The sequence below is a fragment of the Gambusia affinis genome, linkage group LG02, assembly GCF_019740435.1.
Source record: "Gambusia affinis linkage group LG02, SWU_Gaff_1.0, whole genome shotgun sequence".
Lineage (NCBI taxonomy): Eukaryota > Metazoa > Chordata > Actinopteri > Cyprinodontiformes > Poeciliidae > Gambusia > Gambusia affinis.
In genome coordinates, this window is record NC_057869.1 from 28,440,401 (window position 1) to 28,457,597 (window position 17,197).

Below are 17,197 nucleotides of genomic sequence, written 5' to 3' on the forward strand. Positions count from 1 at the left end.
CTGGCAGAGAGAAGAAAAGAGCGAGTGGGAGAGCTTTCAGGTTGCTGCCAGTCTATTTGTTGGCAGAAGACGCGATGCTCATTCCGGATGGACATATTATTATGGTTTCTCCCACGCATAATCATAAATTTCCGAAGGTAAATCAATTAAAACTGGCAGCGAAAATGAGAAGAGGCCAGTTATTTTTATGTCGACTGTTTCAAAGCAGTTACGAGAAGATGGAAGAGGAAAGAAACAAGAGAAAAAAAAGACGGATGCGCATTAAGTTTCCAATAAATACGTGGCTCCGCTCCAGTTGTAGACTTAACTGGAAGCTCAGCTGATAGTGAGACATTACCTTCATAACACAAATTAGAATTATTTTAATTATGTGTCCACTGAGGAAATGGGAGTACTTTTCTCTGCTCTTACATTGAGTATAAATGTTAACAACCAAAAAGAAGGTCAAAAAGAAAAAAAAAAAAGATTTAAAGGCTGAATACATAAGAAAATGATAAAAGATCTAATTCTAAGCAAGCCTAAAATAAGAACACTGAGATACACAACAGCAGACATCATGTTCACAGAAAACTGTATCAGAAAACTGAGCTAATTAAAAGAAGTATGTTAAAATTATAAAAACCTTATGACCTTTTAGAGCTACTTTTAGTAGAAATACCTTGAAGTAACAGCTGACATAATCGACACACACAGAGAGGTCAAAGATAAATTAATTCAGAAATGAACCTGATATTTTAATGACAGGAAATAACTATAGGGTAGGTGAAAAAAGGAAATGGAAATGCATAGAAAGCTAAGAAACTCAGTGAAATCTGTCAGATTTAGGAAAGCATTCCTGCTGCTATGTGTAAATTAATATCAGCTTTTGGTGCAATTTAATCAGTCTAAGACTGTTGTGGAGGAATCTTGTCCAACCTTTCTTTGCTTCAGAGCATTATTAGCTTTAGGAGGAGGTAGAAATGAATTTGAACAGGCACAGCTCTAAAGAGATTCTTAGCAATTCATGTAAAGATTACATTAAATGTTGTCGTCTACGAGTAAATCAGTTTTAAGTACTTCTGACAGCTTATCTTTGCTATAAACCAGAACAATAATCTTTCTTGTAATAAACAACTTAAAAATACAGGCCAGTTCTTGAATGCATTCATATTAATTAAGTACACAGATTTTAGCATGTTGTAAGTTTTAATGTAATTAATAGCATTATCTTTTTTTCTATGCAACAGTTGCATTTCTGGTATGGCTATAAATCTGATTCAGAAGCAGCATCTGCAAGCAACAAGCCTAAAGTAGCATCTTAATGCTGAACATGTAGCAGCAGCAGAGACGTCCCCAACACTAATGTCTGTTTTCTCAGTCCACATTTCTAAAGACGATGTTTTTTTTCCGAAGAACGTCCCTGAATGATCAGGGCTTTCTGAGAACCCTTCACAGTTGAATAGCAATTTGCATTAATCTGATGGTTGAATAACCGAAACAGACACAAAAAATATATTTACTGATGAGCTCATATGTCTACCTGTCCAATAATTAGGCAGCAAAAAGGCTTTTCAAATTGTAAATATTGTATTTGATTGAAATGTGATTAAAGGAATTACAGACCCTACACATTTCACTCCATGAAAAGCTTTGTTATCTATGTGCAACTGCACCTAATTTTAAAAGTTTACTTAAATGTGTCCAGTTGGATAAAATTTTATCAGGACCCATCTTGTTCAATTTCTCCCCCCACCCCCTCCAACAAAGTCCTACAGGCAAAAAATACATCACAGGTGATTGCTTTACCTCGGAGTCCTTTGGTCTGCTCTCACTTGTGCTATGACATTCCCTCTCAGGGAAACATGAGGCCTTTGCTGGCCAGGCCTTATCAGCAGACCACTGTAGGCCCTGAGGCAATCAGTGTACTGTCTGTTTCTTTTTTCCCCCCTCAACACTGATTAGAAGAGGAGAGAGGAAAAGCCCAGGGAATATCAACCAGATCTAGTCAATACTGCAGAAAATGTACACACACACACACACACACGCACGCACACACGCCCACGCACACACACACACCAACTGAGCATTTAACATGTATCAGGGTGAGGGGGCTTCATTTGAAGGTACTAAAGCATTAAAGCTGTTGATTGATTAAATTAGAGATGGCATTTTGCTCTCTGGGTAAATATCCATGACCTTTGCTGTAACGCTTGGAAGGACAGTAAGGTATATAGAGAAAATTGATAAAACTAAGAAAGAAAAGGACGAAAAATCAGAAATGAAAGATGATAAAGATCGAAGCTTTATAGACACGTGTTCATAAATACTAATTAGGCATAAAATTATGACCACCAGCATCGGTTGAACTGAAGTCAAACTGCTGTTTCCACACAGATCCTTCACGGTCCACAAAACACACCAAGGTGTTTGGTCATGTTTGGTTTTCAGCAGTAAACACTGCGATCATGGTGCAGAAGAACCATGGTGCAGAAGAGTTCACAAGTTCAGAGGAGGAGGAAATAATAATTGGCAGAGTAGAAAATCTCATTTTTGTTTTTCACAGTATCAATAAAACAAACAAAATGAGAACAGAAGGCGTCGGTGAAACCTTCGGCCGTTTCATCGGATCAAAACTGTGCAGAGGGAGTTTAATATTTCAATGTGTACTTCCTCACGGCCTCGAACAATTGGTCCTCCAAAATCTGCTCTCAGAAAATCTGTTGTTCTGACTGTCAGTGCTACCTGACGATGTGCCATATCTAGCACAGAGTCAAAACAGCATCTCATGGGAGTTGAGTAATGTTGCTTTCCCATAAATAGACACACCCATACAATTCAGACCAATCACACAACAGGTTTGCATGTATAGAGTGACAAGTTTACCAAGAGGGTTGTGAAAAGAAGGATGACATGAGGCAGAAAACAGAATGACGTGATTCTCATCACGCGACCCTGAAAACCAATTTTAACAGTGTGGTAGTCATCCATGGAGATACAGACTCTACTAGACTCTCATTGTGTCCTGTAAGTTGTGAGGTGGAGTTTTCATAAACTGGACTCACCTATCCAGTACATCCCACAGATGCCCGAGTGGAATAAGGTCTGAGATGGATTGTGTATTATATCACCTTTCAAGCAGAAACTGCAGTAACTCCTTCTGAAATATGAGCCATGGCAGCTTGTTGAAATGAACCACACAGTCCAGCCTGTGCATCAATGATCCCTCAATGATTATCACCAGTGACTCTGTCACCAGTTCTCCATTCCTCCGTTCTTGGACAACCTTTGATTGATACTTCTTACTGCCAACCGGAACACAAACCCACAAGAGCTGCAGTTTTGGAGCTAGCAGGTGTCTAGGCTTCACAGTTTGGGTCTCTTCAAACTCACTCAAATACTTATCCCTGTATCGTGCATCTTGGATGTCACATTTCAGGACAACATGCTCACTTGCTGTCTAATATTTCCTGCCTACTTACACGTACCATGATATTGACATTCGCTTATCCATGCAGGGGGGAGGAGGAGATGCTGTGGCGAGAGGTGGGGGGTAATCTGTTGCACGCACATTACCTGTCAGTGGTCATAATTAAAATCTGAACTCAGGATGAGCAGGGTTTCTCACATACATACATACACACATACCAACATACATACATATATATATATATATATATATATATATGAACTGAGGCACTTGAAGATTACCTACTGACACTGATTTCTTATCAGAATTTGTGAGACCTTCTGGCAGAACAAAGACAGACGATGAAAAGGCCATTGGCAGAATGAGATAACAGCGCAACAGCGTAAGTAGAAAGCCATAAGATACGGTCTTTGCAATTGAACAGAAGGCAGGAAGTAATTTAGGACATTTTCCCCCAGGAAAGAATGACAATGTTTCCCCTGAGTTTTGTTTTTATTAGCCTACAGATCTGTGTTGTGATTTTAAAGCAAATCATATTGGGCCTTGCACGTACAACTCAAAAGTCTCTAAGGTGAGCTAAAATAGCCAGCTTGGGAGCGAAACATTTGACACAAATTATGCAGGAGTTTCTGGCATTTAATCAACAACCAAAACAAAGTATCCGTAGAATGTCAAGTGAATGTCTCTTTAGGATAATCAGTCGCTTAAGAATCTCTAATTCAAATGTAGTTTCTGCGTCTAAATAACTCAGACTTTTGCTGGATCAAATGTCAACAATATTAACTTGAAATTGCTTGTAAGCACGTGTGTGTGCTATGAGGGGGTGAGAAACGCGTTAGCGGAGAGATCAAAATGACCTAGTTAATGGAGATGAAGACGATGATGGGATTTACGCTCGTGAGGTAATCTGATACCTTTAATGGCGACGGGGAGAAGGATTCTGCATATAAATGACTTTTTATCTACCAGCAGGAAAACTCGGCGCACTAATGACTTACCGTGTGAATCTGCGTGAGCCGACATGCCCGCGTCACACAATGAACCGTACGGCACGCATGCAGGAACACATGAAAACCCAAGAAAAAAAAGGCTATTAATGTAGAAAACATAAATAAATAAAAGATAGCTTCCCCGACTTTGCAGATGACTAAAGTGAAAAAAAAGAGACAGCATGCTTGCAGACTCCCATTGATTCACTTTGACGGAGAGAGCTCCCGCTTCATTAGGCCAAGAAATTAAAATGTGGGTGGCCTGTGGTGTAGGTGGTGGTGAGGTGGGGTGGATGGGATTTATGGAGTGATGTGGGGAGGTGCTGTAACACTGTCGGCCTAGGCAGTCTGAGGCTAAATGAATAAAATAAATAAAGAAAAAACAACAAAAACAAATGGCTTTTGTATACCCAGCAGTATAATGACTAAAGCTCATTACATTAACACTGACACTAAAAAAAACAACAAGGGACAGAATGGAGGGGAGAGTGGAAACGGCACGCAGTTTCGTAGCCATTGGCACACTGGATGTTGGTCCAGTTTTGGCGTGAGTGTGTAAGTGTGTAAATGAGGTATTGATTGTGTGTCTTTGTGTGCAGCAATCATGCACAGCGCCAAAGAAACCGAGAGGTGAAACCAATAGCAGGAGTTAAAATGCAACATTGTGCTGGAAAACCTCGGTTCCTGGAATTCACTCTGATGATGATAATACTTTGACATTCACCCACACAACCACTGCTGCATGACCTGAGTATTCGCCATAGCAACTGATACTCTGACTGTGCCAAGTTGCAACTCAAGGCTAAACATTTTTCTGCAATGCCTCAAAGTGTGCAGCTGAAAATACCTGAGTGCAATTAGTTCTTAAAAACAAGCTATATGTGCTTATTTTTACAACAGAGAGAAAAATCTGGAAAGTTGGTGGAATTCAATGGATAAAGGTTCAAACTTCATACAGATTTGTAACAATAAATAAATTTTCATTCACCATATAATTGAACAATTTGACATCTTAAAAATAAATTCACTTAATGGAAACATGTCAATTTTGAAAAAAAAAAAAAACAACAACTTGTGTTTGTTGCTAAAAGGTTTTGGTGCTGCAATGAGATAGATCTTTTCGGTCATATCAAAATTGGTTCAGCTCACAAAACTGCAATTGAAACACATTTTTTGAGTCACACGAGTCACATGATCAACAACAGGATGTTGCCGCTGTCGCAAACCACAAACAAGAAAACGACAGGAAGTAGTTGAAGAATTATGGCGCATCACGTTTTTAATGACTTGTCGCATTAACAAACTTATTCACATGGGATTTTAATTGTGTTTCTTATTTAATGGAAACACAGCAATTGCAAAATTGTGTTTATTCAACATTAGCAGAGTACTGAAAAAGTTTTGCACACATTTGTAATGGAAATGTCGCTACTGACAGTTTCAAGTATTCCTACTTGTCACATTGGAACCAGAAACTTTAACCTCTCTGATAGAAAGCTGAGCTAGAACTGTACAAGTAGACTGGCTTATGTGTTTGGTCACGCAACAAATTAAACTGAACTTGAGGTTCCACTGTATTAAAAAAAATCAACTAAATGGCAAAATCAACAAAATAAATTCCACTAATTTATCGTCAGCGATCATAGCGATGCTTGGACAACAGTACAACTTTGATTACTTAGTGATTTGGTTAGTACATAGTGTATATCAGTGAAGCACATCTACAGTATGAGTGTTGCAGACATGTGGTTGTTGGTGTCCATTTACATGCATGTGTTCAGTCATTAGCTTCGGTGTAAATGGGCTCACTGATTCTCAGGAAGTAGAATCAGTGAGGACTGACTGACTCCACACGTCTTTCTGTCAGATGGATGGACGGGTCGGGGGTGGGTTGGTGTTGCTGCTGCCTGCTGCCAGGGTCACCTTTTTGACCCACCAACTAACCTGAAGGGTTGGAAAGATGCAGTCTGCCTCACACTGACAGGGGAGCAGCCTCAGTGTGGAACTGGCTCCAGACTCAGCTTAGCAAAGGAATGTAGTTAGATGAGATAAATCAATGTGCATTAAGACATCCTGCTCATTATGCAGGTTCTGTTTTTAACCAAGATTTTTGACTAATATTGCTCATTGCATGAGCCGTCTAATTCATCCCTAACATGCTGCCAAAACAGAGACGGCCTGCTGAGGGGTGGAGTTTACTGAAGGTGCCCTTGTTAACCCGACACCAGGATGTTTGCAACCAATCTTTAGATTCTGGTAAAGTTCTGCAGCTATGGAGTGTAAAGTGATTATTAGAAATTGAGTTGGTTGAGACCTGAATCAAAAGCCTGAATCAAAGTCTATAGCTCAATTATGGCATGAAATTTGCGATTTAATTAAGTCATGTATGACATAAGTGAAAAGAAAAAGCAATGTGTGACAATCTGAAACTTTTTTCTTTAATCAGTCTTTAATCAAAGAACACATGGAAGCTTCTCCTGGTTGGGAAGATCGTATTACTTAATACGGGTTTCTTTTTTTCATATAATTCTCTTTTTTTTTTTATAAAACAATTTGCTAGCAATGTAGATATTTTTTAATAATTCTCCTACATACCAAATTCCAACAATAGATTTAGTTATTTCAAACATCTGATTTGTCTCCAGATTAAAAATAAAGAAATATTAAGAGTGACTTAATTTGGCTTAAAAATAATTTTCTATATATCCCTGTTCTTTGAAACCACTGCTTTGATGCCTCAGGGTTAAAGGTCTCAGCTTGCCAAACACTTGCTAAACACATTAGCATTAGCTCGGTTGCTAAACTAGTTAAGTTGGAGAGGAACAAAACATTTCTCTGCAGCACAGAAACCTTTTTACAATTTTATACAATTTTTACAACAGTTCATAATTTTCAACAAGTCGATGTTTTCATTCATAAAACAACACAGAATAAAATGAATGAGAGTTAAGGCTAACCAAACCAACATCTGCTACTAAAATTCAGATTAAAATATCGTCACCTTCCTAAAATATTTTTTTTTCTGCCAAAACAAAAGCGATTTTGACAATAAAATTAAGTTGTTTTTGCCAAAAGACAATTTAGGGGGAAATAAAAAGCTTTTGCCAAAAAAAAAGAGGGCATTATTTTAGGAAAGTGATGATATGAAGGACTTTTACCAAGTAAGTATAAACTAGTATTGAACATTACTTTTACAAATTGGCTTATAGATCCTATTCTAGATCTTTCCTACATGCTGTGATATTTCCTTTAACCAACAAGGAGCATATTCCAGATTATCACATCCATCCATCTACTTTCTAACATCCTTGTCCCCTAGAGGGATCAGGAGGGTTGCTTGGCTAACGTTCCAGCTAACGTCTCCAGCTAACGTTCCGGACGAGAGGCGGGGTTCACCCTGGACAGTTTGCTAGTCTGTCGCAGGGCAACACAGAGACGTACAGGACACACAACCATTTGTCATGTCTAAATTCTCACACTTAGGGAGAATTTAGAGAGACCAATTAACCTGACAGTCATGTTTTTGGACTGTGGGAGAACCCACTAAATGCAGAAAGACCCCGGGCCGGGAATTGAACCCAGGACCTTCTTGCTGCAAGGCGACAGTGCTACAAACTGCGCCACTGTGCAGCCTGTTAATACAAATTGAGTGCTCTTATCAATAAGCTCATTGTTGTAGAGCATAAAGAATCTTTACATCTAAAATTAAATAAATAATATTATTCATAAATGAAGAATGAATATGCCAAATAAATAATGGCCCCTGTGAAATAAGAACAAATATATTTTTCAATTGGGAGCTTATTTCCCAATTAAAAACTTCAGCTATTTATTTAGATATTTATTTATGAATTTCTTCCATTGCTTATTCATCTCATAATGGCGTTTTATTTTGTGACACTTTTGTTTTTAACCTATTTATGGGATTTTTCAAATATGATTGGAGTACGGAAAATCATCTCTAATCAAAAGATTTACTGTTTTTGTTTTAATGGGGACATTTATTTATTTCACAGAATATGCATTAAATCATTTATCAATAACAGAATTTATTTGTTGAATCCTGAACGAAACGGCTCTCCATTGTAGTGAAAGTAAGCCGAATCACAAGAACAGCAGGAGCGTCCGCAGAGCTCATCACTTCTTTGTAGTTTGCCTTGACTAGGGGCCAGGAGACGTGGCCACCGGCCAAACACTTGCTGCTTGGGTCACTCACTCATCGCTGGCAGGTGTGCAGAGAGCCAGAATCTTGTTCTTAGCGCTTACACTCCACTAACAAACCAAACCAGACAGGATTAACTCCTACTGTGTTTAATCATATTCAGCTCTACTTCAGTATGTTGTGTCAGCTGTATGTTGAAAACATTTTACACCAAACATAAATTCCAGTTTAGTTCTAAGATGATTAAAAAACAACAACAAAAAAACACTGAATGGTCCTTACTTTGAAAGATTGTGAATGGATACATACTGCTTAGCATCAATGTTAACATAAGAAAAAAAATACACCTAATAAAAGTGTCATGGTCTGAGATTTCTGCCTCATTGTTGTTGGTAGGAATCTTTCAGACAGTCTGGTTAGTGTGTGACATAAAAATCATACACCCTGTCTACCTGCTTCAATTTGTCTGACAGTTGAGTCACACAATTACACTGCTGTCTGCGGTATTATCCTATTGTGTTACTGAGGGTGTGGGTCTAAGAGAGAGAGGAGCTCTGAGTGGCTATAAATGGGATCAGTGTGTGTCTAGAAGGAGCAAAAATGAAGCAGACTGCGGGAAGCCCCCCCGCAGACTCCTGTAATCCTGTCATCTGAAGGCCTGGAGAGACTGCAGGGGTAGAGCTAAAGTAGCAAACAACAGTAAACACACCGAGCTAAATGTCTGAGGTTAAGATATATAGATATTTATATCGTGACAGACACGTGTCTGTATTAATACATAGTTCTCATGACGTCACACTCCCAAGAACTTTGTAACTGACAGCCATGTTGGTAGGCAGTGGCTATGGAGTTGCTATGTGTAAAGAAGCCACAAGCTACAAACTAGCTCTTGTATAATTTATAAGCAATATAAGCACATCACAACTATTACAGTTTTTGAGTACTCTACCCACCTCTGTGTCATACTAAGATAAATATTTCTGATATTCATTGTAGTACTTACTGCCGAGCTAACGAAATCAGTTTAGCTAATTTAGATTTTGCTTGCAAGCTAAGAACCGCACAGCATTCTGGGGAATGTAGGCAGACGAAGGGCTTTAGCCCCACAACCTCTCACTGCCAGCTAAGCAAGGTTGGTGGCATCAATTAATTCACTCCCTCACTCTTTGGTTACCTAGCAACAACCTGTTGACTAACTTGTGCATAAGAAGCTTGAAACAGGAAGAGTCATGCCACCAGTTTGTCAGTATTGAAAATATTTAAAACAATAAACAAATGAATAATTATCACACTGAAAATATCTTTGTTATAAAACATGAATTAACCCTTTTCAAGTGGTTATATTGTATAACCAATAAACATTGGCTATGCCTGCTTATAATAATTTATTCATTGAAAAAAAAATAAAACTCGTCAGGTTTAAACTTTTCACTTTTTGAAGTTTAAAGCATAATAAAATGAAATCTACTTCAGAAATTAAAAATTTCTTATTGCTGACTAACGTAAATCAGTGCTACTAACTGTTCTGTTGTGAATCCCTGATAAATATCTTTATTTCCAAATATGTTAGAAAAACACACAGTCTGTCTACTCCACCTGTCCATATTACGTTTAGTTTTTCCTTTTTGCTTCTTTAGCCAAAAAACATTTGACTTTATAGGTTTTTCCTCTTTGGTAGCATAATTTTCTGACAGCCTCAATGACTTAAAAACACCAGCTGTCAACTAAAAGCAAAAGGTCTGAAAATTCAGAGAACATACAAAACCATTTCAAGGTGATAGTTTTTTTTATGTGTTGTGGCATTTTCATCCTTAATCACGTCCCAGATGCTTAAAAAGCAAAAGGAAATAAAAATAAATGCTAGATTTTTGATTAAAAACAGCAACGATTGAATTTTTCTAAATGCACAAGTCAAGACTATATTTTCTGTAGGAGTGTCCAAGCAGTTCCAAACAGCTGTGGAAGTTTAAAGAGAAATGGATTTGGTCCTCACTCCACCCACTATTGTCTTCGCCCGTCTCTTTCTTTGACAGTAATGACAGTCTCTCACACACAACAACAAAGAACACAACGTGTGTTTACTTCATCCATCAACGCTGATAAGTCCTCCCTTCCCCACCTTCCTCAACACTCCTCCTTTCACTTGTTCTTTCAATCATTTTTGGTTGTGCTGACAGACCCCCAAAAAAAGAGAAAGACAGAAAGAAAGCATTTCTACAGAATGCGCACATCTATGAGGTTTGACATGGCTTTCATACACACGTGTGCATGTGTGGGAGAGGACTGGGAATTAAAAATGAGCGAATGCCAGTTCTCTCTGGTCAAAAAAAAAATTAAAGGGAGCTCCTTTGCCAAAGCGTGCAGCTAACGCAGAGAATCGCACAAGATGTTATGTAGGTGGTTGTGGAGCGGACATGTGCTCATTTGGGTGCAAGAACAATTTGGCGTGAACATGTTTGTATGTGCTACATTAAACGCATACACGTTAATTAGATGAAACTACATGAGCGAACGTGTGTGCAAATCTGTCACATTCACGTTTTTCCACAAACAAAGGGATGTTCTGAATCGGCCCAGACCTCCTGCAGTGAGCCACATGGCTACTGGCTTCTTGAAGTAGACAACAATTGTATCAGAGAAACAATTGGTGAACTGCAGGTAGATATTTGTCGTGTTGGGATTCGAACTAAATTGCTCACATGTTCAAATATTTTAAAGTATCCATTTCTAATGCAAAGGTTGTTTTATGTTTTAACCTATCATGAAAAACGTAATGTGGGATTATCATCACTCTTTACTAAGGACAAGAAACCTGGTTCAGGTTGGCCACTGGAAGATGATGAAGCTAAATACCATCCGATCATGGAAAACTTCCTGTTATTATCTGTTAGACCTGAGAATGAGGCAAGTGGAGGTTTGTCTTCCAGTGGGTAAATGACCCAAATCGTGCAGCCAGAGCCCCTATGGAGTGGTTGACAAACCAAAGGTCTTTTTGGGAAAGACTCGCCAAGCAGAAGGAACTAAGGGTGTTTTCACACCTGATTGTCCAGTAGAGTCGGTTCGATTGGGGACCAAAACTGCAACATTTGTTATTGCATTTCCACCTGGTGGGGTTTGCTTTCACGCTGTCAAATGAACCAAACCCTTAGAGAAACCTGTTCCCCCAGTCACCTGCGGTGGCACATCAGCAAGAACCACTGAAGGAAATTACATGAAAACATGAGCGTAACTTCCTTTTTGACAAAACGTAAAACAAAATGGAGAGCCTTCAGATTTTAGCGGTTGTAGGATTTCTCATTTGTCTTTAGTAAAAGACCTCAAACCGTTTCTCCTGATAACGATAGAGTGTCGAATTTGTTTAGGGTGCGCTTTCCCAGAATCCCTTGCCTTCATATATGCATTTGAACAGCACCAGAGTTCATTTCTAATGAACCAAGACCTAAATTTTTTGGCAAACCAGAGTTTGCATTTTTGGTCCACATCAGGGTGGACTAAAAGTGCATTCACACCTCCCCAAATGAACTAGACTTCCTGGGCAAACGATTAAAGAGTTTGATTAAAGTGGACTACACAGGGCTGGTCGGAAGGCCCCCATAGGCTACATTAAAGCAGTCTTTTTCACCGCAGTGAACGGTCCAATTACAATCTTTTCACCAATTTGCAGTCAGTTCTCCACAAAAGACTCTAGCTAGTAGTTGCGCTTTCTTTTTATTCACTTCCTTTGTGACAAAACTGCCAACCCTCAATAACTTTAAAATCGATCAATAGACGGTGAAATTCACTATTACTTCCGTATGTGCCGTCTGCGTTCTCCTTCTGCACATGAGTCGCTTTGGGTTTATAAACCATTGACACAGAAGTCTGATAGTGCTCACATTTGCTTGTGCCATAAATCTGGGCACAGCTTGAGCATCAAAAAGAATCTCACAGTAGGTTTTATTCAATATCTCAGATGACAACAAGAGGGCAGTTTCTTTTTACTTTGGGATTCAATTATTCCCTCGCTCAGGATTGTCCATTAACCAGTATATCAGATGACAGGGATACTGTTGTACCAATCAAAGAAAAGAAAGATGAGTAAGGACAACAAAGGTCTGAGCAGGACAAAGCAGGTTAACCGGTGAAAGTGGTTGCATGTGTGTGTACCTTTGTTGAACCACGCTTGGCGATGTAGATGACACTCTGCTGACAGGCTTCATCCAAACATGCGGGGAGAAGGTGATCCTGATAGCCATCTCCATCTGGCAGAATGAAACGCAAAGTAAGATCAGGGAATAAAAAATACAGGGGTGAACGAAAGAGAAACGTTGAGACATTGCTTTCCCGCGACTGTGCTATTTTAATATTCTCGTTCCATCTCTACTCCCTGAATTTGTTCTGCTGTGACTTTGAGAGCAGCAACGTTTCAGGCAACAAAGGAGTAGGGGCTGTTTTTTTATTTTCCATGTGTGAACTGGATCACAAGAACACCTGCTTGTTTTCCACCAGCACACACAAATCCTAGCAGCACTTGTCTCTTTGATGTCTTTCAATAATGTCTCTAGACTTGAACAAAGAGTTCCCAACTCTTTTTATCCAGTTCAAGTAATTACTGCCATTTCATTAATATTAATTGATATCAGGATTAAACCACGCAGGGTTTATTTGGAGTACAAGCTAGAAGTGACTTTCCTTCAGTTAAAACAGAGGCTATTCAAAACCAAAAGGTTTCACTGGACCAGGTTCAGCTGTAGCTCAGGTTTACATAAAACAAACTAATTTTCTTTTTGGTGATGCTTAACGAAATGTTTTTGATATAATGTAAAGCTGTTGAAACATGAAGTTATTTTGTTAAACAAAATGTGTGTTTTTTTTTTAAATACCACAAGGTCAAGCAACAGGAATAAATATACAACGGAAAATATTTTGAAGAGCAAACGTTGTTGACACCTTGGCAACAATGAGTACATACATAAATCCAAACATCAGAGAAGGCTGAAACTTAGAGACAAATATTTAAAAAGATGCCTGAAAAACCCCAGAGCAGAACAAAAAGTCTGCAAATGTACAAGTGTTAGATGGAAAATAGTTTTTGAAACAAAAAACATTTTATATTTATTCATTATTTGAGTAGGCCACTTACTGCACCATTGACAGCCTTGAGCTTTTAGACAAAAAAAATTATAAATATGAATTTTACATTTGATCATGCCAGTTGACTATTCAAAAAAATTAAATGCAATATTTGTGACCATGAATCAGTTCCTGCATCCACTCTGTGCTTTAAGCCTCTGTCACGCTGACTAACATACTGCATATGTTGGCATAACTGTATCTTGATTGGGTCTAAACATGAAGAAGTGTAATGCCTTTGTAAAAATAATAATAATAATTATAATAATAATAATAATAATAGCTTAGGAAATATGTGTGCTGTTTCTAATGTGCTACTGTGTTTTGAAAGTTGTCCTTCAGAATCCAAGTGGTAAAACAATAGTTGAATTCTTCAGAAAGAAGGTCGGGCCGCCAGCTGTTGCACCCGCTTCAACTGTTCATCATGAGAAAGTTTCACAAATTTTCGTCTGCACAGACAAGCCGTCGGCAGTAACGTGATTAATCACATTTAAGCACAGTAACATGTGATTAGTTTATATTACCGCTTCTACGAGATTTGAGTTACATTTTCGATGTATTTGAATGCCAACTCTAATGCCACATAATATAATGCGCAGGTAGGTGATGTCATTGTCTCAAAGATCAAGAAACTTTACATCTTTTAGCCAAGGAGACAGGTCAGGATGGGTAGTTGTTGACTACAACAGCTGACTGCAAAATACTATGTGTTTTGAAATCTTTCTAGCTTTTATCCATCCATCCATCCATTTTCTAACACCGTTGTCCCTAGTGGAGTCGGGAGGGGGTGCTGGTGTCTCTCTCCAGCGAATGTTTCGGGCGAGAGGCCGGGTCACCCTGGACAGGCTGCCAATCTGTCGCAGCATTGTAGCCTTCTAGACTTCATAAAATAGCTTACTTATATGTTTGAAGTAAGCCCAAGTTTAAGTTGCCTGCAAGGCAACTCAACCCGTCATAACCAAAGGCCATTAAGAACCGAAGGAAGCATGGTGAATAACTCAGTGGTGATAGGAAAAAGAAAATAATAATAATAATTGGCACATCATTCTTTTCAGCACATGGTGATTGTCATGGTATATAAAATCATCCAACATTGTAATAATCTGTCTTGTTAGCCTTTCAAATAAATAAAATCCTAGTCATACAATTAAAGCTGCTGTGAAGTATCATCATGTCGAGGAAAACTGGCCAGGCCTTTGTAACCCACAGCATGCTGGTCACATATACTGTACAGCTTTTTATTATCTTTGTAAAAAGAAAGCTGGACAAAAACTTCCCTTTTAAATTTGTCTTTTAAAATAAACATCGTTCTCGCCAGAGAAACCTCAACAGTACAAAAAAGATTTGAACCAAGACAAGCTTCGCTCTGACAGAACAGGAGGTCTTGCATCCTTTCTTAATTGGCAACAAATTCTTAAATATTTGGTATTGGTCCACTAAGGAAACTATTACAATTCTTTGGCGGTGCACATTAGAAAGCCGGCTTCTGTGTGTCGTCACACAGAACAGTTTCTCACACAACTTCTGACAAACGTGTAAAATTCGAGTAGCTTAGAGGGGAAGCTTAGCTTAGGGGCATTGATTCAGGGATGAAGTGTAAAAATTAAGCAGGACCCACGGAGTCATACTTGGAGTGTGCTGTTAAAACTGCAGTTCAATAAGCAGGAGCACTCCAGAAGAAAATGGATAATGAAACAGTTTGTTTGTCGTTTTGCGCTTCAAAGTCAGTGAGGAAAAGTGTGAACCCACTAAGGAACTCAGCGGCTGTGTTTGGCATCACTTAGCAACATGGTAGGTTTCCGTTATGCATCTAAACGCCAAACCGGATGGATGGATGATTTTCATTAATTGAATAAGCATCTGAGTTTATGGTTACATTCCAGGAGGCTGTTCTTGTGCATTTCCGCTAACTGACAAGTTTCATCCTGTGCTCATAAAGTTATTATTCAAATCATAATTTTTTTTAAGAAGTTGTTTTTAGCCCGGGTTGCCACTGCTCTGTTAATCCAAATCTGCTTCAACATGGTAAGAGCCAGACTCCCTAGCAGATGTTGTGCCCTGTGGAAGGGGAGAACCGAATGACTCTGATGATGAATGACAGCGCAAAGATGGGGAGGAGGAGAAACTCAAAGTGGCTGTCGGGGGCAACTGAGCGAGAGGCAGAGTGGGAGAAAAAGAGATAGATAATTAGATGCTGAAAAGGCTAATAAGTCAACATTCTGTGAAATTAAAAAGACTTTTCATGGTATAAAACATGCAAAATGTCTAGCTTGGACTCTATTGCATTCTAAGTGTAGGGTAAGCATCAGATTAAAATAAATACCGACATGGATGGAAGGACACATCCGAACGGGCTGCAGGATTGCTGCTAATATCTACCAGCTTGTACTGTAACATATGGTGGGACAAAACACACACTCACATCCCCCCACCACCAGAAAATTATTCAGATGTGAGCAATGCTTTCTAATTAGTTGCATTAATGTTGAAACAAGGCAAACAAATTCAAATAAGACCATGTGTGCATCGAGACGTGCTCCACTGGAAACTTTCGGCGCCCAAACACCAAGATGGAGAAAAGCAAAAGCTTTAGGAGATGGTCAGTCCTGCTGAGGTTATTTCTTTGATTATTCAGCACACACTCCCCCATCCTACTTGCCCTTTCCTGCATCTTCCATCTCGTCTGTTCATCTGACTCTGTAATATTCCTCTTTACTCGACCGCCTTCGCCTCCTCAGTCCAGTCGCCTTTTCTCCTAATGCTCTCTTTTTTTTACCTCTCCTTCTATCTTTCTTTCAACTTCTCTCATCTGTGAGTCTGTCTTCCCCTCTCGCATTATCCCCTCCTACCCTTTCAGTTGATGTGTGGCATGTTGGAGACGGGTTGAGGGAGCTGTGCAGCGAAGCTGCAGAATGGCGCTGGACTGGAGAAAACGGTATCAAGATGGCAAAGTGGATAAAAAGATGAGAGACTGCAAACCGTACGATTAGGCCGTGTGACCTGGTAGCATTCATATTACACTCTATCTAAATTATCCCAACGTCTGCCAATTATCAGACGTGTTCACACAAACATACTTTGAGACGTCCCACCTAAGAGGTGCTTGCTGTAAGATACGCAAAGGACAGGACCCTGCAATGGGTCACAGTAACACACTTTGTTGGACAATAAATTGTCCCAGAAATTATTGCAATAAACAATAGTATTGTGAGTTTACCCTCTCAGATACTAAAAAACTAGAATTTTGTACAAAACATTCCAAACTGGAATTGGAATACATTTTAAAATGACAAAATAAAACACAAGAACCAAAAACAATCGATAAAACGGAAATAAAAAACACATACAACCAAAACAATCAACAAAAATGGATTAAGAAGTCCCTGTAAACAAAATTGCCCTTCAAACAATATTTTTCATCAGAATGGAAATTACAGAACTCATTTTACTTCATCATGAGATGAATTGATCATTCCATTCATGACTGCTGAAACTGGTATGTTCATAAAACGATCTATTCAAATCTTA

The 17,197-nt window shown here is 38.9% G+C and overlaps 1 protein-coding gene across 3 annotated transcripts in view; it reads right to left on the reverse strand.

Moving 5' to 3' along the window:
* The window catches only part of itfg1 (integrin alpha FG-GAP repeat containing 1), a 169,208-nt gene that overhangs the window by 101,855 nt on the left and 50,156 nt on the right, over window positions 1-17,197 (reverse strand). For all 3 annotated transcript variants that reach the window (XM_044102727.1, XM_044102744.1, XM_044102753.1), the window contains exon 9: window positions 12,704-12,798. In XM_044102727.1, coding sequence (XP_043958662.1) covers window positions 12,704-12,798 — 95 coding nt within the window. The remainder of the gene's footprint in view (window positions 1-12,703; window positions 12,799-17,197) is intronic.